Source organism: Epinephelus fuscoguttatus, linkage group LG14, assembly GCF_011397635.1.
Source record: "Epinephelus fuscoguttatus linkage group LG14, E.fuscoguttatus.final_Chr_v1".
Classification (NCBI taxonomy): Eukaryota; Metazoa; Chordata; class Actinopteri; order Perciformes; family Serranidae; genus Epinephelus; species Epinephelus fuscoguttatus.
The window spans coordinates 15,253,468-15,275,495 of record NC_064765.1 but is presented as its reverse complement, the minus strand read 5'-3'; the positions used below and the strand labels follow the sequence as shown (position 1 = coordinate 15,275,495).

General features: G+C 40.8%; 1 protein-coding gene across 2 annotated transcripts in view; it reads left to right on the top strand.

Annotated features, from left to right (window-relative positions):
* The window catches only part of fyna (FYN proto-oncogene, Src family tyrosine kinase a), a 32,124-nt gene extending 10,545 nt beyond the window's left edge, over positions 1–21,579 (top strand). For both annotated transcript variants that reach the window (XM_049596373.1, XM_049596374.1), the window contains exons 2-12: positions 1,551–1,807; positions 6,282–6,378; positions 8,092–8,190; positions 8,398–8,501; positions 10,057–10,206; positions 10,340–10,504; positions 11,895–12,074; positions 12,477–12,553; positions 14,546–14,699; positions 17,601–17,732; positions 19,997–21,579. In XM_049596373.1, coding sequence (XP_049452330.1) covers positions 1,561–1,807; positions 6,282–6,378; positions 8,092–8,190; positions 8,398–8,501; positions 10,057–10,206; positions 10,340–10,504; positions 11,895–12,074; positions 12,477–12,553; positions 14,546–14,699; positions 17,601–17,732; positions 19,997–20,205 — 1,614 coding nt within the window. In that variant the 5' untranslated portion in view covers positions 1,551–1,560 and the 3' untranslated portion in view covers positions 20,206–21,579. The remainder of the gene's footprint in view (positions 1–1,550; positions 1,808–6,281; positions 6,379–8,091; positions 8,191–8,397; positions 8,502–10,056; positions 10,207–10,339; positions 10,505–11,894; positions 12,075–12,476; positions 12,554–14,545; positions 14,700–17,600; positions 17,733–19,996) is intronic.
* The last annotated feature ends 449 nt before the right edge of the window (positions 21,580–22,028 follow it).

Genomic DNA, 22,028 nt, shown 5'->3' with positions numbered 1-22,028 from the left:
ACTGATGCTGATTTTCGTCTTCAGCCATCGTGCTTTACTTTTCCTGTACCCTGTTGCAGTGCTCGCAGCAAGTGACACATCTGTTTGCACTTTTTTTTCTCATGTAGTTATTTGGGTTTCTGGCTAGTAAATGTAAAACAGCCCTGAAAGAATTCGGTCATATACTCTGTAGCTTTCCTTGTAACCAGTCAGCTTGGGTGTCCTTCGAGACATGCGTTTGATTCCAGGTCATGTGGGGCTGCAAACTGGGTTCCCAAAAAAAGATAGACATTTTCAGTTTGCCACATGGTACCTTTTGGTCTATGAAATGTCAGCAAATGGCAAAAAGGCTCCAAGAGTCCATGGTAACATCTTGAAATGTCTTGTTTTGTTTCACCAGTAGTCAGGATAACCAGGGAAATGTTCACATTTAAGAAGCTGGATCAAAATAAATATCTTATTACTTAATGTTTAAGCTCTAAATCCTCAGTAATGAGACTCAAAGAGCGTCTTCTGACTGAAACTGTTATTCTCTGTGTGAATATGTTTTGGTCGATATCATTGGCAAGACCGTTTTTCATAAGAGGACTGTTCCTCTTGTTTTCATAAATTACTCTTGACAGAAAAGAGGCACCACCTGTGAGTTGACCTGTTAATGTGAATCTGAATCTTTTAGCTAAAGTCCAGAGCAGGGCGATAGTTTCCCCCTCCTCCCGAGTCTCCTGCAGCCCTGGCGTTTGCCCCTAGCACCACCTCTCTCCATCCACAGCGACTGTAAACAAGTGTGTTTCCAATTAGCCGTCTCCCAAGTCAGCTGGCCGCTAGTGCTGATGAAAGACAACATTGCTGTCAGCGGTCTCTTCCCAGCCGTGGCTTCATGAGCTCGCAGGGCTGGAAAGGGGGGCACGGTGAGCCGAAATGTGCGTTAGTTTAACTGGGTCTCTTTAAAAGATGGTGAGGCTCTTTTTTAATTGGCAAAGCAGATTGCCTCACTCATTACAGAAACTGGTTTAGCTGCGCTTTAGTGAGGCCAGTTCCCCTCATGAGACCCAGCGCAGAGCCAGGGAGCGGTTTGCCATTAAGGGCCTCTCTGTGCATTTTAACTAAATCTATACATGGGCGTGTGGCTCCTCGTAAAGAAAACAAAAATAAAGTGCATGCCAGCTTGTAAATGCAACGTCTGGGAGTAAATTCTTACAAGAAAGGTCGTGCATTAAGACGGAAAAGTAAACCAAGTTAAGTAGTGCTGTTAAATTCTGCTACAGTGTAAATTAAGCTGAATATTCTCAGCATAAAGTATCATTATCTGAACATATTTTTACAGCAGCAGTCATAGTATTCACACACTGCAGCTCTGTCACATTATGTTCCTAAGTATAATTAGTAAAGGAGTTTAACGTATCATGTTTAATTTCAGCCTAATTGAAAGATTTTTCACAAGGCTCCCTGTAACTCTCAGAGGAAGCTCTGGAATAATGGAATATTGAATCATAATTTCCCCATCGGAGACGGCTTGTGAGCTATTATTTCACCTACGTGCTAATTTCATCTCTGTCTCTCTCCACCCACAGAAAGTAGAGAATGGGCTGTGTCCAATGTAAGGATAAAGAAGCAGCAAAACTCACTGATGACCGGGAGACCAGCCTCTCACACAACTCGGGGTACCGCTATGGGTCCGACCCCACGCCGCAGCACTACCCCAGCTTCGGGGTCACCACCATCCCCAACTACAACAACTTCCACAGCGGTGCCACACAGGGGGTGACCGTGTTCGGGGGAGTGCACACGTCCTCGCAGTCTGGGACGCTTCGGTCTCGGGGCGGAACAGGTGAGCCTGAAGGAGCTCTTTTAGAATTAAGTTTGTGGAGCGTTTGAGAGGGTTGAGGGTTTGGCTGCTATTTTCTGATACTTTTTTCCACTATACTTAAACTTATTTAACATTACTGCCACAATGGAAAATGCTCTGTCAGTGTATTTGGACCACCATGTAACACTAAAACGCTCCACTTACAATAATACAAATTAAGTTACTGGGGTGAAAAACCTTCAGACGGAGCCAGGCTATCTGTTTCCCCCTGTTTCCGGTCTTTATGCTGAGCTAAGCTAAGCGGCTGCTGGCTGTAGCTTCATATTTATCAGTGGTTTTAACTTCTCCTCTAACTCCCTGCAAGAAAGCGAATCAGAGTCTTCCCCAAAATGTCGAACTGTTCCTTTAAGACAGGGTGACATTGTAATTCTGAAATACGTCGCTGTCTTTAAACGGGGGTCAACTTCTAAACAGAGCAATTAAAAGAGAAATAAAACGTCAGTCTAAGTTGTAAAGCTGTAAACTCCTCTGAAGACCACTCACCGTCTGGCCGTCGTCCAGTGTTCAATAAAAAGTCTGAATAATAAACTGACCAGCAGACATTATTTGTGCAGTAGCGAATTTTCACTTCAGTCATACTGAATGATCTCAGATTAACTGAAAGCCTTTCATGCAAGAATTATGACAACCTCAGTCAGGATTTTTTCCCCTGAGTGTTTTTACTCCTCTTTAGGCATGAAACTTCATTTTTAAACACTAATTTTCAAAGATTTTTTTACATGTCCACTCGGATAGACCACATGCATTTGAGTTTTTAACTGAAGAAATGTGCATTTAACTAACAAATGAATAAAAGTATATATTTTGTGAAATAATAATTGACATCTTGAATGCTTTTTAAGTAATAATATTGGCATATTTTACCATATTATAATACCGTTAAAGCATCAGCATCTTCTTTTCTCTCAGCTCCACTGTCACTATTTTATTTCATTTGTTTCATATACATAATTACAAAATTAAAGGGAATAGAAATGTAAAAAAACAAAAAAAAAAGTGCATGTGAGAGTGTGGTAGAAACTTGTACAGGCTTATGTGAAAACCCAACCCAGAGGACACAGAGGTGGTAAAATACAGTGGTCAAACATGTCAGTACATTTTAAATAATAGAATTCATAAAAATGTCACCATATAAGTACACCACCCCTATGCGGAGTTTGCATGTTCTCCCTGTGTCAGCATGGGTTTTCTCCAGGTACTCCAGCTTCCTCCCACAGTCCAAAGACATGCAGGTTAATTGGTGACTCTAAATTGCCCGTAGGTGTGAGTGTGAGTGTGAATGGTTGTCTGTCTCTATGTGTCAGCCCTGTGATAGTCTGGTGACCTGTCCAGGGTGAACCCCGCCTCTCGCCCAGTGTCAGCTGGGATAGGCTCCAGCCCCCCTGTGACCCCTAACAGGTTAAGTTGTTATGGAAAATGAATGAATGCATGAATGAATGAACACCACGCTTTGTAGAAAATCCTAATTTTCTGTGTAATTGTAATATAGCATGAAATGTAGTTGAAACATATGTTACCTGCAGGGGTGTCCTACTATAGGAGGATTGGCAAGGTATTCCTGAAGTCTGCCTTCAGAGCTTTCTGTCAGAAAGTCATTTCTGTCAGAAATCTATTAATTTTAACCCAAACCACAGTCTTTTTCCTAGACCTAATTAAGAAAGGAGTTTCTGGCAGAAAGCCCTGAAGGCAAACATCTCCAACAGCACATTTTTCGGTGCACTTCTGCAACTAACATTCCTCCCCACACATCCGCAACCTCGGAGTCATTTTCGACAACAACCTCTCTTTCCATCTAAAAAACATAACTCGTCTCTGCCCATCACTCTCCCCCTCTGCTGCTGAAACTCTCATCCATGCCTTCATCACATCCAGAATTGACTACTGTAACAACATTCTTATGGTACACCATCCAAACTCCTAAATAAACCCCAGTACATCCAGAACTCTGCTGCCCGCCCGCTCACCCATTTCTGCTCCAGCGATCACATCACCCTGTCCTTCAGAACATCCACTTGCTTCCTGTTCCCCAACGTATCCAATTCAAAGTCCTTCTCATCACTCAAAAAGCCCTTTGAGTTATTAACTATACCATCAAAACCCACGCTTATACAAGAAAACAGCTTTTGAACAGTTGTCCACTGTGGCTACAACTACGCATTATCAACTCCATCAAGGTTGAAATTTCACATCAGGTAATATTCTTCCTCCTGTATTCCAAGTAAATATGTTATTCTTGTCTCATGTGTGCTGATACTGTTGTGCAGTGATAAATGAATGGCCCTGCACAAGATAAATGTCCACTGGGTGAAAGTTAATGGAAAACCTGAGTGACCTAAATTATTGCAGGTGCTCTTTGATGCACATTTCACAACCAGAGAGATCAGACAGTGTGCTGAATAGTGGCGAAAAGGCCTTTACAATCTCTCACTTAAGATTTTAAAGATACATATGATGTGTGATGCATAACTTACCAGCATCTCTTGCTTTGATGTAAACTACTTAGCTTGGCTTTTTTTCTAGCACAGATCTGCATTTGTGGAGTCAGCAACACCAGCTTGTATGAATAAGAAATTACTCCAGGAGGGAAACACTGAACAACATTCACATATGAGGTGAAAAAAAAAAACTTCCAAACAACAGTCAGCTAGGACAGAGCAGAGCAGAAACATCATCTGACCCTTCTGTGAGGACAGTAATGTGTTTGCCTCTGAGACAGTGAGCACTTTTGGTCACTGTGAGGTGTGTTTCAGAGGTCACTGCACTCAATAGGAAACGTACAGGGCTTTACTGCAGCGTTGTGACTCTGACTGTCCAGGAATGATTCAGATCAAATCAGAAAATGAAATCATTTGGCAGATTCAGGCTTATTAAGAGATACAGGGCTGTTTTAAATTACATCAGATGAGTCTGATTGGTCGCCCTAATCTAGACCTCAGCAGCATTAAACGTTTGCGCACCATTCTTAGAGGATGCTCCATCTGAAATACAGTTTTAATTTAATCGCGTAAAGAAATAAAATAAATGACGACACTGTGGTAGTTTATGCATGGTCTCTTGCTGACTAGACTGCATATGTGCGCACGTGGGAACCGAGACATTGCTGTTAGCGGCTCTGTTATGTTTTACAGTAGACATTTGTAGTTAGTTACATGAGCGGGTAAAACCCTTTGTTTATGCTGCATTTGGCTGAACTTTCAATGCCCTTTGTATCGTGCACTAAGCTCATTATTCTGCACAACTTTCTTCCTCTTAAAACAGCTCAGTTAAGCCTAAAAGCCTCCTGCGTAGGAGATAATATCTCACAGGAGATAAACTTAGGTTAAGGCCAACATTACCTGCAAAAAAGTTTCTTTTCACCTTGCCTCTCAGGGCTTCTGTAGGATGGATTGATTTGACAGATTTTTTGTCTTTAATTCATTCATTTTCCAGAACTGCTTGCCGTGTTAGGGGTCACGGGGGGCTGGAGCCCATCCCAACTGACATTGGGCGAGAGGCGGGGTACACCCTGGACAGGTCACCAGACTATCACAGGGCTGACACATAGACACAGACAGCACACACATATTCACACCTATTGCCAATTTAGAGTCACCAATTAACCTGCATGTCTTTGGACTGTGGGAGGAAGCCGGAGTACCTGGAGAAAACCCATGCTGACACGGGGAGAACATGCAGACTCAAACCAGGAACTGCCTTGCTGTGAAGCGACAATGCTAATCACTGAACCACTGTGCTTTTGTTTGTTTTTTTTATGTTAGCATGTTAGCTTATACACTTCTATATTCGTTCTCATTTTTCACTCTGTTTTGGTCTCCACCAACTCCTGAGAGAGCTGTAAAACCAAAACAGGCAGCTGAAAGACAATAAAATACTTCATAGAGCTGAGGAAAGCTGGAGTCGGGTGACTGTGAGCAACTCTTTCACATTACATCTAGTCACTTGATGTCAGTGTTGATATAAAATTATTGATAGTACAGCTTTAACTTCAAATAACATAAAAATAGCAATCGTAATCTTATGTTTTACACAGGAGTGGGGCAAAAGCCCAAATTTACGCTAACAGATAACAAATAGTAATCACAGATGTAAGTTATGAAATATTAAATGTAAACTGTAAAAATAAATGAGTTAGTTTTGAAAATAAGACATTAAATAATATGGAAGATTTCTTTGGCTAAATTGTACCTGTGTATAATGGAGATATTTGAAAATTAACTGTGAGAATTTGGTGTTAAAATAAAAGCAGCAGATGGGATGCAAGAAATAAATGAAGAGGGCAGTGATTCGTATCACCATTACATAACAAGCAGCCCATGTGTGAGACAGATGAACAAACCCAACCATAAAGCCACAGTGAAAATCCCAACATAATGCTTCATCCATGCAGTTCATCTCTAACTCCAGCCATCGCACGTCACTTTCTGTTTCCCTGCAGGGGTGACTCTGTTTGTGGCTCTCTACGACTACGAAGCCAGGACTGAGGATGACCTCAGCTTCAGGAAGGGGGAGAGGTTCCAGATCCTTAACAGCACGTAAGTGTGGAAACATCTGCATGACAGCATTCAAGGGTGGCGGTCGTGTTTTCGCCACTTTCTGTTTTTTTGTCGGTTGTTAATGTCTAAATGCTGCATGTGGACTGAAATGTTGTTCCAGAGGCACAGACAGAGGAAACAGGTCTCTGTGTTATAGACCTGACCTGGCCCATGAGGGTTATGTTGCATGTGAAGCCTGACAGATTTGTCGTGTTTTGATGAAAGCATTCTGACAGTTTGCATTGTAGGAACAGGGCTCTACATGTAACGACAACACATGCATATCAAGTACAGCTCTGTGCAGACCCTACGCCGTAGCCTACACACGTGGCTTATGCCATTGTGAGCATTTATACTTCTGCGGTGGTGTGTCTGTGTCACTCTGCAGTTAAACCTCCAAAACACGAGTTGGCAGCAGGGTTTCTGTGAAGTGCTGTAAAGTTTAGTTGAATCAAAAACACACATTAAACACACATTAAACATGGCTTAATAGAGACAATTTTAAACACAAGCACACAAATCAGCTCCACTATAACTCGCAGCATTCACAGAAAACGCACTTGTCTTTATCTGGACACATTTTCCCCACAAATACAACATGCTAATGTTTTTAGCACAAGCCTATGGCATTTAGCCTAGAGGCTAGCTGATTTTTCCTCTACTCATATGAAGCCAGGGACAACAGCAGCATTTAACAAAGGTAACATCACAAAATTCGGCTTCATTACAACTCACAAGGTTCACTGACAAAACAACTGTCTTATACTAAACATGTTTTCCAAACAGATATAACATGCTAATGTTATTAGCACAAGCCTATGGCATTTTACATTGTATAGATTAGCCTAGCGACGAGCAGAGATGTCCTCTGCTCATATGAAGCCAGGATAAATAACACACAAGACTTAAAATTCTATTTTGTGGAGGCTTTATTGTCTTCACAATTTATTGTTTCTTATCTTTGAAATAAAAGTAAATACAAGCTTTGTTTCCACTGAGTGAAATTGTTTCAGCTTACAAATATAGGCAGGAGGCCTGTGTTTCTGGGGAGGTGCACGTACCCTACCGCATCGATTCGACAAGGAAGTATAAATTTCGCATTATATTTCAGGGTCTGTTAATATGTACCTTTCTACACAGCTGAGCATACACATCATATACTAAATGAGTATTGCTGAGTATGTGACATCACCAAAGAAGAAGTTCTAGTATCATTTTTTTGAACTGTTTCCATATTAGGTTTGCTGTGAAGCTGCTCAAAATGTTTCTATGACCATAAATTTTGATATAGTTTCATCAAAACTCAGCTCAAGTCAGCTCAAACTATATTGTGACATACTGTTATGTGTTTCCCCTTACATAAATCTGTACCAAACCATAACCCACTCTAAACCTGACCACCCCAAAGACCATTTTCTCCCTTTTTATTAATAAAAAACTATTATCCTGACTAACATAAGGGATGACTAACTGTGATTTCAGTTGTACTTTAAAGAGATGATTCACCGAAGCTTCAGGGGCCCACGCACTAGAAAAACAACTTGTTTTGTAGTTTGTTTTTATGCGCTCCCTACTCCGCTCTCAGAGACAAGCCAATAAATCTGATCCACTACTGAGTGTTTATTTGTGCCTCTCTGCATAATGTGTAAACGGCTGATGTGTTTATTCCAACCTGCCTCCGTCCTCCATTTCTCTGTATCCCTCTCTCCTCAGTGAGGGCGACTGGTGGGAGGCTCGCTCTCTCACTACAGGTGGAACTGGTTACATTCCCAGCAATTACGTTGCCCCGGTGGACTCAATCCAGGCTGAAGAGTGAGTAAAACTTTTTATAAATGAGCACACACGGCAGCTTCATCAGCAGAGAGCGTATCATAAATATTTGAGAACTCATCTCACAGTCTTTTCTTAACTGGCGTAGTGGCACGTACAGTAAGAATAAAAGATTAAAATATATTTAAAACATGTTTAAACCAAATATTACACCCCATAGTTTGACTCCTTTTTCTTTTCTTCCTGCAGCTGGTATTTTGGTAAATTAGGTCGAAAGGACGCAGAGAGGCAACTGCTCTCCAACGGCAACGCCAGAGGCACTTTCCTTATCCGTGAGAGTGAAACAACCAAAGGTACTCTGACCGAGCAGCAGCTTACATGCTGACATGTTGAATGCTTTTAAAAATTGTGTTTGTGAATAAAAAAATATTTATGAACACTTTAATTACGGTGGCAGTAGAAGGCATTTATTTCTAGAAAAAAACTACAGGAAAATCAGACCAATATAGACGCTTAAACAGGATCTTCTGGGCTTTTTAAAAAACTTTCTGTCATATGTTACAATGTCAGATGCTCTTATTAAATGTGGCAAAAAGACTTCTCAGACTTCAGACTGTTTTTTCATGTGATTTTGGTTGCTGATGTTTTTAATTTCTCCCTGCTTCTGGATCATATTCCTGCTGGAACATGTCCGGTCGTGTTAAGTAACTTTTATCTGTGATTTTTAATGGGGGAAAATGCGGCTGCACACAGTCATTCCCCAGCTGCGAGGACACTGCTAAATTAAGCTACATGCTAATGTCAATGAAACATCTAATCTTCATTGCTATTGTTGTTCATTTATCTCTAATATTGGATCATTCTGCTGGAGCAAGTCCAGTTGGGTTTAGAAGCTTTTATTGGTTATGCAGTTATCCCCCGGCTGTAAGTAAACCGCTACATGTAGCTACATGCTAATGTCCAGGAAACATAATCTTGGTGGCTGATGTTGTTCATTTCTCCCCAATTTTGCATTATAGTCCTGATGGAACATGTCTGGTTTGGCTCAGAACCGATTATTGGTGATTTTTAACTGTGAAAAGTGCCATTTTTTGCAGTCATTCTTCGGCTGCAAGTAAACTGCTACATGTAGCTACATGCTAACGTCAGGGAAACATGTAATTTTAGTTGCTGATGTTAATTTCTCCCCAATTTCTGATTATATTCCTGCTGGAATATATGTGGTTGTGCTTAGCTGCTTTTATTGGTGATTTTTAATGGGAGAAAATGCGGCTATCAAGTCATTCCCAAGCTGTGAGTACACTGCTACATGAAGCTACATGCTAATGTCAGAGAAACATCTAATCTTTGTTGCTGTTGCTGTTAATTTCTTCCCAGTTTTGGATTATATTCCTGCTGGAACATGTCCTGTTGTGTTAAGAAACTTTTACTGGTGATTATTCACAATAGAAAGTGCCGCTATGCTCTGGTATTGTCATTCTCCGGCTATAATGATAGTGCAGAGATGCCAAAACAAAGAAGACCTGGAATTTCCAATAGAGTGCAGGCTGGGCATTTTTGTGAGGGGGGGGGCTCAAGGAGACAGGTGCTAAAAGACAGAGGGTGAATACAGGTGTTTCAGCACAGATGGTATGGGTAAAATAAAGTGTTTTTCCAACATTAAAGCACATAAACATGTCCTCGTAGAAACCCAAAATAGAAGTGCGAAACTCAAAAGTAGCATAATAGGTCCTCTTTAAAATTCAGATTAATATCATGTCATTAACCAGGCAGTTGCTCCATATTCATTGCCCTAATTATTTTGGACAATTTGCTTTATATACACTCATTAAAACTTACCAGAGATTTTGCTCTAGTCTACTAAACCCACCAGTTTCTTTCTTTATGGCTGTGCTGTCTCTGTTCCAGGGGCCTACTCTCTCTCCATCCAGGACTGGGATGATGTCAAGGGAGATCACGTCAAACACTATAAGATCCGCAAGCTGGACAGTGGAGGCTACTACATCACCACCAGAGCGCAGTTTGAGACGCTCCAGCAGCTCGTGCAGCACTACTCTGGTGAGACTCTGCCACAGTTATGGGGGATGTCATGACAGATCTGCGTCTGCTCTCCCTGCCTTTATATTACAATGTCATATGGCTTTATACGACTTTAACATCATTTGAAATTCAACCTGCGTGGTTGATCCAGCCAGGGCTGCGGGGCTGTGCTGCAGACTGATCGTACCGTGCCACAAAGGCATGCCTCGTCTGACTGACCTGTCCGTCAAAACCAAAGACGTGTGGGAGATCCCGCGGGAGTCGCTGCAGCTCATCAAACGTCTCGGCAACGGCCAGTTTGGGGAGGTCTGGATGGGTGCGTATCTTTTTGGCGTCCTCTTTTTGGCATGAATGGAGATTTGGACAGCTGTGAGCAGTGTTGCAACAACATACTGCATGTGTTGGATCATTCAAAACTAACACCCAGCTAATGTTACCCACAGGGAGGAGTGTTTGCTCTCAGTGATTTCATTTAGGAATTTAGATTTCTGTTGAATCTCAGTGTTCATTTGGACTGGAATAAGATTTTTGAACTTCTCATGCTTTCTTCTTGCATTCAGAATCTGTACAGGCCTTTAGACCTTGTGTGAGATGGTGTCTGTATTTGTTAAGTCTAATTAGGTTTCTGTGCCATGGCTTATCTAAACTCAGTTTAGACACATGTTGTTTTAGTTCAGATGGAGTTTGTAAAACTTAATTTGTCACACATTGGATTGTGAAATGCTCCGTGTGTGTCTGAACATTTGTTGGTACCATAAACATGGATTAAGTCAAATCCAATAACGGATCCTTTTAACAAGATTTCAGCTAGTAGCAGCTTTTTAGTCTAGCTTGGTATATTAGGCAGGATTTTCCCACAACAACACAATGTATAAACTCAAACAGAAGTAATCCCTCTCAGTCATCACGACCCACTAGAATAGTGACCAATAGTCATCATTTAGGGCCATTAGTCAACTAGTCGCCTGCATGTTTCTGATATTACGATATAGACGTCATGTTTGTAGTCGACCAATGAAGATGAGTTTACATATCACCTTGGGTTCGTCCTTCACCTTCTCAAAATGATCCCACACTTTGGATTTCCTGCCCGACATGTTATTAACTAGCCTGTGGAATAACCGCAGGTACCAGCCCTGGAAATTAACCTGACTCCTGTCTGACTGCTGAGTGTGGCCACTTCCTGTGTCTGTCCTTTCAAATTAAATTCCCACATGGTCCAGTCATATAGGTTTTGATTTATTTTGACAAGGCGCAGCTCCTTAAAGAGTCTCCCTTTTTCTTTTTTCTGGGACTTATCAACAAATTAAATCTTGCCGACTAATGATCCTTCTGGTTGACTAATGTTTGGTCAGCTATTCGGGGGACAGCCCTATTATTTTCATTATGGGTATCCTGTTGCAGCACATAATACCTTACTAAGTTTTGTACTTGAGCAACTCCAGCCCCTGTCTGTAGCCAGTTATCTGCTCTAAACTTTTTAAACTAACATAGGTGATAAAAATCTCAAGGTAACTTAAGGATAATGTCAGTAGCTTTCAGTCACGCATTACTTTCATATGCTTTTATGCCCTTCCATTCCTTTCAGACTATACATTACATTTTTCAAACGCTGAATATCTCCCATTGAAATAAAATACCAGCCACTAACCTCCAGAGAATTACCCTTGAACATTAACAGCCTCTTTTTTAATTTTGATTGTCAGGCACGTGGAACGGCACCACCAAGGTGGCGGTGAAGACTCTGAAGCCCGGCACAATGTCGCCCGAGTCCTTCCTGGAGGAGGCTCAGATCATGAAGAAGCTCCGACACGACAAGCTGGTGCAGCTGTACGCCGTGGTGTCCGAAGAACCCATCTACATCGTCACTGAGTACATGTGCAAAGGTATATGCTATTTTAAACTGACACTAAAAAAGACACTATGAATATTACATATATGCATTTGTGCACACCTACACAGTGTGTACATAATTTATACATCTGCATGGACAGCACAGTGTGTGTCCTTCTTTACGGCATATCCACATCACTATACGGTAACGAATACTGTGATACAAATACAAGTTGTGGTTTTGAAGGCGAGATCCTCAGTTACCACAGCGATAACTAACAAATAAAAGTTTGAGCCAAGTGTAACGTGTGGCAGGAATCCCAGAATTGATGTCACATTAGGCTGCAATGTTTTGCTTCAGTTTTCATCCAAAGCCGAGTTAAGATCTACCAGCTGAAGACAATACAAGGCAACAGATCCTGACTTGTTTTTCATCCTCTGTTTTCTTTTAATAGGGAGTTTGCTTGACTTCCTAAAAGATGGAGAAGGTCGAGGCCTCAAACTGCCAAATCTAGTGGACATGGCAGCTCAGGTACGCTGCTGAAAAGGATCTGAAGTCTGTGGATTTGTTTCCAGAGCACTCTGAAGGAGGATTTGTTTTTCTAAGAGCTTTCTTTATTTACTTTAACCACCTCCAGCTGTTTGCAATTTATTCATTTAAGCTCAGTGTTGCACGTTTACAGCCATTTCCATCTTGATGTTAAGTCCAGTGTTTACAGTTTCATTAGGCAGCGTCTCATTTCAGCAGGCCAAGATGGCAGAATTTCAAAAATATGAACTTAGCACATTGTTACTCACCAGACTGGCTGGTATAATACGACCAGATTAACAATAAAGTATCTAAAGTTCAGTGATTTAGCATCACGGGTGAAGCACTCACTCGCTGTTTTGTAGCTGTGATTCTGCACTTCCTGTGACACTAGAGTGTTTTCAGTTAAAGGGACAGTTCACCCTAAAATCAAACATACATATTTTCCTCACCTGTAGTGCTGTTTATCAGTCTGCATTGTTTTGTCTCCCTTTTCTACAGTCGTAGGCTGGTGTGGCTTGGCTTGGCTTGGTTTGGTTTGGTTTGGTTTGGGCCGACAGCCCAGCACAGCAGGGATCTGCATTTCTGTGGTTTCTCTGGCTGTTTCTGCTTTCACTCTTCTTCCCTGCTGTATTATTAGACTTGCCTTTATTATTGCTATTATTATAGAAGACAAACTGCCAACAAGGTTCCACTAATTCAGTAAAAACACATTTCATCTCCTATAGATTCTTCGCAATAAAAGTCCAACAATATTTTATGTACAAACTTTTATTGTGAAGCACCAAAATAAGGAAATGTTGAGTTTTCGAGCAGCAACTTCACACAACTTCGTATATGGCTGACAGCAAACATGAAACAGTAAAATAAAGCAGATATCTAAAGTACAAACAGGAAGCAGGAGAGAAACTAAACTCCAAACCACAGAGATTAAGTTAGAAGTTACAGAAGTGCTGAGAGCTGAACAAACAGAGACTTTTAAAAAAGCCTTTCTCTCCGGTCTCCGGACAGAGGTGAGTAGAGTCTGCAACACACATGCTGTTTAGAGGGAAGAACTAGGGCTGTTTGGGGTTGGTTGTAGTTGGAGAGATGTCACCACTACCCGCTTGAGGGTGGGCAGCCCGACTTTTGGTCCATCTCCGGCGCAGCTTGGCGTGGCACAGCACGTCAAAGCTGACAATGGAAACACAAATTGGTGCGGCAGGGCTTTACTCGGCTCAGCCAAGAGTGACAATGGAAAAAGTGTATTGGTGTGAGTTGCCGAGTGTTGAAGATATCAGCCGTAGAGATGCCTTCTCTTTCCAGAAATCATGACCCAGTTACTCAAGATAATCCACAGACCTTGTAGTGAGCAGTTTCATGTAGGAACTATTTTCTGTCTACCGAACTACATCCCCCAAATGTCACCACGTAGAAGGAAGCATAAATCTATAGCTAGGCTCACCTAGCACCACTGAGCTAGCTAACATTGCAGCTCAGCAGAAGAGGACGCCATTAGTATTTACATCTCACGCTATCACAAGCAACAGCCTCTCGTCCATGAGATGCACGCTTCCTTCTGCGCAGTGATACAGTTGGCAGGTGTTGTTTGACAGAAAAAAGTTCCAATACGAAACTCACAACAAGGTCTGTGGATTATTGTAAGTAACTGGGTCATGATTTCTGGAAAGAGACATTGCTTTTCAAATGTATTTTTGGCGCTTTGGTCACCACAAGCCATCTAGTTTCATTATATTAAAGTAGGTGGACATCTCTATGGCCAATATCGCCAACACTCGGCAACTCACACCAAAACAATCTAGACTGATAAAAAGAATTTTGATTTTAGGGTGAACTGTCCCTTTAAGAGATCGCACTCTCTTTTGCAGCTCCACCTTTTTAAGCTCATAAAATACCTGTTAACATACACACAAATCTTCCCTACAACAGATTTAATCACCTTGAAACTGTTCTGTGACATGACGTTCACTGTTGAAAAATATCTCCATCTTCCAGGTGGCAGCAGGCATGGCATATATTGAGAGGATGAACTACATCCACAGAGACCTGCGCTCTGCTAACATCCTGGTCGGAGACAGTCTGGTGTGTAAGATCGCTGACTTTGGTCTGGCCAGGCTCATCGAGGACAATGAATACACAGCAAGACAAGGTAGGCCTACTAAGTTTGGTTGCACCAGCTTTTAGTAAATCCATCACTACGTTTGTGTGAGAAATTCTTAGCAATGAATGATTTAGTTATTCATGGGGTTGCATGCAGAGTTTTAACCTGTAAAGAATTAAGTCATGTGTAAATCGGTTGCTGGGAAACATCTGTAGCACAGTCCAAGGTATCACAAGCTGTAACACAACATCCAAATAACAGTTTCAGAAGGCCAAACAACATATAAAAGTTAACTGCCAGTCCTTTGTGATAAACTTTATTTATATATATATAGCCCTTTAAATGTTTAATTCTGACTCACTGCAGGCACTTTAAGACGTTTAAAATATTTAACAGTAGACACTTTAAATGTTTTAAAATGTTATAGAATTTCTTATTGCTGTTGTCTTTAATTTATTTTTATTTATATATAGTTTTAAGGGCAAAAAAGCCAGGGCAAATTAATTTCACTGCATTTGAATGAACATTGTACTTTTTTTATTGATTGTAGCACCAATTTAACAAATATATACATATACACACATACCACTCTATGTATATATATATATAAAACATTTTTTAAAACCCTTTAACACATGGAAAGCTGAGCAAATTGACTTGAAATTAAACATGGGAAGAAGGCAATGAGCAATTTAAGAAGATATTACCCAAAAAATTAGCACAAAATTAGTAAAATAAATAAATGAATAAAATAAAGATTGTACAAGAAAATTACCTGGGGAAAAAAGGTAAAAAAAAAAAATAATAAAAAATATTACAGAAAATAATAATAATATATAATAATTCTGTAACAATTGCAAATATATTATTATATATTATATATATTATTATTATATTATTAGGATAATTATAAATACAGTTTCGTGGAATTTTTCCCTAGCCTTTTTTTTTTTCTTTTACAATTTTCTAAATCTACTGATTTCTTGCAATTTGCTCATTAACCTTTTTCGCATGTTTTCGAAAGAAATCAAACCAATTTGCTTCAGGTTCAAAAGTTTAAATCCTTGTGAAAGGCATCTAAATGCAGCACAAGAAAATGGATGTCGATCCAGGTCTCTAAGGATTAATATGGATGAGTAAACTAAACTTAAACTTGATATGCAAACATGGGGGAATATGTGTCTCAGCGTTAGTAGTGTTCATAATGTAACCAGAGGCAGAGGCACGTAGCTGAACCTGAAAACACAAACATTATACATGTATTGGATTCAGCGTGACTTACACGTCTTGAGTATATTATTATCTACAATGTCCATTTTGAATCAAAGTCTGTAAATCATCTTAGAAATCACTTGATAAAGACACTCTGTATATCTCCAGAACTTGCCTGAGAAGTAGCATGTTTTTAAGTTTTCTTCTGTATTAAAGAAATCTAGTGATGTAAACAAATGTAGGCTGATGCCAGTGCATTTAATGTTTGTCCGACGCTGTTAAACAGCATTCTAGTCCAACCACAGGGTCCAGCTTTCTCTGTAGCCATTAGTTAAAAGTCCACACAGTTATATATATTCAGTATCAAGACAGTGTTCCGCCATGTCATCGAGCTAGTTTGCTGTCTCTGCTAAGTAGCTGTCCATTATTCACTCACTCTACAGCAGGAAATGGGACTTCAAAATAAAAGCCCTGCGCCGGAAATTCCATATACTTCAAAATGGAGTGTGTTTTTTACAAACCTTTGCGACACGTTTGCGAGTCACTTGCGGTCCATTCAGAATGGACCCACAACCCACTTTTGGACTGCACCCACCAGTTGGGAACCACTGCTGTCGTCTATTATCCAGTCAAATGTGTCCTCCATGTTATGTATTACATCTCATGTACTCATGTATCACCAATCTCACTGCTAATGTTAGTTTTGCTATTTGGTTCGTTTTGCATCTGGTGTAACTTAAAAAATTTAGTGACGACTAAAATCTACTTAAGAGTTAGTTTTGCAGCATTTTACATTCCTGTTTTAAGTCAGTGACGTGTAAATTTTCACTTAGTAAGTAAGCACTAATGGTAAAACAAGGTATGCAGGATGCAGAGAGGCGGATTCAGATCTAGATGCAGAGATGCATGCAGAGAGAGGAGATGTAGGTTTGCAGGATTTTGCAGGAAGAGAGGTCAGCTTGTGATTTGTGTATTTGTCCTGTAGTACTGTCGTAGTCCCAAACCACAGCATCTCCGGAAAACCTCACTGTCAGAGGAAAAAGTTGGCGGGCTGGCAGATGACTTATTCCATTTAGGCAAGACACATTTTACAAACCGACACACGCACACACACGCTACTTTTCAGAACGAGTAGAGTAAACGAGCAGGAATTTGTCTTGGTGACACCAGTGGAAAACAGAACCACATGTGGTTGCAGCGTGGCACAAAGACAACAGAACATCGCTCTTACACAAGGGCACAGTGCGGGATTTAAGACTGAGCATGCTGTACACAAAAATCCATCTGTCATCGAGTGGATTGAAGGATGAGGACTAAAGTGGCCCTGCCCTGAATCACTCAAACGCTGTTCTCCCATGATTGTTTTGGCAGACGTGAACTGCACCAGGAGGACTTCCAGACTCTGTTAGTCACTCTGTCAACATGTTCAGCCACTCGTTTGCTAGCGATTTAAATGTTTACTTGTTCAACTTGGGCCAAGTGCAAACTGAGACGGAGCGAGATAATGGAATTGTTCCGTTTTTCCCCTGGTGGGATGGTATCACATCCTCATGTGTCTCTGCACTAATGAAATCACACATGAAGTAAAATATTCACACAGAGGAGACTGACCTACTTAATCCTTAGGTTTCGGTAAAGGTTGTTGCTTCATTTCTCTTCGTATTTCTGCCTGAATAACAACAGTGAAATAAAAAAAAAATGTTACAGCAGCTTGAGAAAGTTCTGAATTTCTTCTAGGTGCAAAGTTTCCAATAAAGTGGACTGCTCCTGAGGCCGCTCTCTACGGGAAGTTCACCATCAAGTCGGACGTGTGGTCGTTTGGCATCCTGCTGACGGAGCTGGTGACCAAGGGCAGAGTGCCATATCCAGGTGAGAGTGTGCCACTCTTCACAGCCCCAGATGATTGCTCACATTTGATTAATGCAGAGTGTGTGAGGGCATTCGAGTCTGCTGAGACGCTAGCCGTGGTTCTGTGAGCTATAAACAGACCAGCATGTTGCATAATGTACATCACATTGTGCATTATGCAGAGCAATGAGCCCAGAAGGCTGCGTGAACGTGTGCAGTGACTGTGTTTTTGTTTATCTGCTGTAAACACTTTGACATTATATCCTGGGTATTTAAATAAGTAACAGAGTAACAGTAAAGATGAAAGAGCTCAATTTCATAAACAACTTTAAGTATAATCAGATTCTGAGATTTATGACCATTTGTAAATCAGTTAGTCGTGACGTGTTACCTTGATTTTGTAAAGAAAACTTTGTTTCTCTTGCATATCTACACAGAAAACAAGGAAGTTACTAATTTATTAGGGACCAGGATTAAAAAACAGTAAATTTATAGTATAATCCAAGTCTTATTTATCCAGTCGTATGCTCAGTACTTCCCAAACACATGTATTTTTGCTAAAACCTTACTATTTGAAACTGAAATGAAAGTGAAACTCATGTATGCTCTCTTCAAAGCCAGACTCAAATCGTGTTTTTAGTGAAAATGCAAAATGGGAATGACTGATGTTTCAATATAGTTTTCAAATCAAAATCAAATCAACTTTATTTATATGGCACTTTTCATACGACAGTAACACAAAGTGCCTCACAGAGTTTTGCTGTTGTTAAGCGTGGTCCCCAGTCAATCAATACAAAACGCCATTTTCTGCGGAGGCATGCAAGAAAATTCAATTCAATTCAATTCAATTTTATTTAGAAAGTCCAATATCACAAATCACAATTTGCCACAACAACATCCCTTTGTCCTTAGGACCCTCAAAGCAGATAAGGAAAACTCCCCATAAAAACCCCTTTAACAGGGGAAAAAAATGGTAGAAACCTCAGGAAGAGCAACTGAGGAGGGATCCCTCTTCCAGGACCGACAGCTGTGCAATAGATGTCGTACAGAACAGATCAACATGATAAATTAACAGTAATCCGTATGACACAATGAGACATAAAGAGAGAGAGAGACAGAAAGAGAGAGAGAGAGATGCAGGGCAGACAGTAGCGTACAACATCATTAACAGTAGAAGTATGACTAATGATAACAGCAGCAGCAGGAGGCATCTGGCAGGACCACAGCAGCAGCATAACACACGTCACACTATCCAGGCACCACTGTGATACGAGATGCCAGACAGTGGAGCACAAAGGTGAATTAGCGATATGAAATAATAGGACATGAATGTTAGTAAGTGAAGGATAACCAGCTTTTCAGAAAATAAAGAGCGAGAGAGAAGGAGAGAAGGGACTCGGTGTATTATAGGAGGTCCCCCGGCAGACTAGGCCTAAGTCAGCCTTACGAGGGGCTGGTCCAAGACAAGCCTAAGCCAGCCCCTAACTATAAGTTTTATCAAAAAGGAAAGTCTGAAGTCTAGTCTTAAATGTGGAGACAGTGTCTGCCTCCCGGACTGAAACACTTGTCTTCACGAATTAAAGATAACACAGCATAACTAATTGTTTTACACATCGTCATTTTGTCGGTGAAGTACTTATTCAAGCATGGAAGGTAATTGTTGACCTTTTGGAACACCAAAATAATTGTTGCTCAAAGGTCCACTTTCTTACTTTTAGAGATTTCAACAGCATTTTTAGTCTCTATTTTGCATTCACTCTAAATTCGAGTTAGACTTGCACTTGCATACATGCACTCAGTTATTCTTTCCGCTGTTAGATGTCCTGACATTTTTACTGTTACTGTGGAAACTCCTCATGAAGGAGGCCGTTAAATTGAGACAGTGATGTGAGGTTGTTAAAGACTGAACTCACCCAGGATACCATCTGTTTGACTTGAGCTCTACAGATCATCCAAAACCCTGACAGACTCAAACACAGCTTTTCCCACAGTAATAAGGTCTTTGAATGACTCTAAATACACAGGATGACTCTTTTTCATGAGTATAACTACAACACTCTTTGTGCAATATTCACAAACATACTGTGTGTAGTTTTTGCCTGTTGCACTAATTTATAGTTTAACATTTTTATTGCTTAGATTGATGGTTGAATGTATGGAGAATTTGTTTTTTTAACTGTCAACACTTTACAGGAGTAGCACTCCTAATTTCGTTGTGTTTCTTTAATGATACAATGACAATAAAAGGCATTCTGATTCTCATTTCTTCGCGCTCCTCTCTCCAGGCATGAACAACCGCGAGGTGCTGGAGCAGGTGGAACGGGGCTACCGGATGCCGTGCCCGCAGGACTGCCCCTCGTCCCTGCACGAGCTGATGGTGCAGTGCTGGAAGAAAGACCCGGAGGAGAGGCCCACCTTCGAGTACCTGCAGGCCTTTTTGGAGGACTACTTCACTGCCACTGAGCCTCAGTACCAGCCGGGGGATAATCTCTGAGCGACGCTGCCCTCATCTCATGTCATTCCGCCGGCTTTCCACCAGAGGGAGCCAGACTCCACCTGTTCCCTCTCATTATGTGGCTGTAACAATTCAAAGCTCATTGACTGACTTCTTGACTTCCAAGCTTCACACAAACAGGGACGGCCGCTGCCCCGACAGCAAACTGACTATCAAATCAAAGGTTGTTTCGGAGATGGGATGACTGAGGAGTTAAAAATGACTGCCATGGATGAACGAGATGTTGTGTAACTTGTACGTAGTGTAAATATAAATTGCTTGTTTACTTATCTCTTTTTTTGTTTCATTTTATATTACTTTTGATATTTTGGAAATGTGTGGATTTTTTTTTTAATCCAAAGTTATTTCAGATTTACGGCTCGTAGAAAAACCGTGTGAGGCTCACAGTTGGTAACAAAATCGTGACATAATAATTGTAGGAATGGTAATAGTTAGACATCGTGGACACCGAAGCGTCTCGGAAGTTTTTCTGGGAGTCCACCAACCTTTTTTTACAAGGTGAATATAACGATTCTGCTCTCCTCTTCTCAAGGAACTTAGATGTACTATAACACCTGTTCTTGCCTTTTCATGTTTAGTAATATTCTTATAATGTAAGGGAATGCCTTCATGCTTTCTACACACTAACTTAGTGCATCATGGACTCCTCCACCCAAACGTGTATGGCATCTGCACTAATATTAAGTGCATTCATCGCATTTCAGCTTCAGCCAATGAGTTCTAGATCGGCTTAAAGTAACTTTTAGTTTGGCTTCTTGTGGTTGAAAAGGAGGCCAACTTCCTCTCCAACTGCAACCATTGTTCGGCTGACTGCTTATTATACTGGCAATATTTTAAAAATGTATGTTGCATTATTGTATGGCAGCAGGCTGTGTAAGAATTCTAGTCTTTTCGCTTCGGCAGCCAGACAAACAAACTGCCACTTACATTGACGGGAATGAAGGAAGTGACCTGTGTTCGTCCCTCCATAATGTGTATCTGGGAATAACATGTTGTTTACGAGACCAAACATGTTTATTTCACTGTGTTACTTTTGCTCAGCATCTCGGCCAGTCTTACGTGTCGTTAAGATTACATAATTATGTGATTCTTCTGCAGTGAATCTGCAGTTTCCGGATGACATTTTATCATCCTCAAGTATCTTCTCTCTGTGTGCATTCCAGGACAATACACCATGTCTGTGCGTATTTAAGTTGCTTCTCACGGGTGGAAAAGTGAGCAAAAACAAAAAGTTTTTGTATCACTTTGTTTGCCCCGGTTCAGTAGATATACAGAAAATGTTTTTGGTCTCTGCATTATTTATTGTCTCTGTCTGTTACTTGTACACATCTGGTTTTGAAATAAACAATCTTGCCATCATTGTCCTGTGGGCTCGCCACTTTGAAACAATCGCCACTGAACACTTGTCAGCAGAGGTGTGGACTCGAGTCACATGACTAGGACTCAAGTCAGACTGGAGTCGCAAATTTGATTAGTTTAGACTCTACAAAATAGGCAAAAGAGACTTGACTTGGGCTTGAACACCACTGACTCATGACTTCACTTGGGCTTGAACCTTTTGACTTGAAAATAATTGAAACCTTCCCCCAAGCCAAAAGGTTACGTAGTGCGTGATGTAAAAGGCGTGCCACGAATTTATTCGTTCCCCTTTGTTTCCTGAATCAAGAAACGTTTATTCCCAGCAAGTCAACTCCGAATCCACTTTGTTTGAACTGATCCAACAGGATCCAGTCAAGTTGCAGGAGAGAACCATAAAGAACTGATGTTATTGAATGTCAGCTTGAAAAATTTATACTAAGATA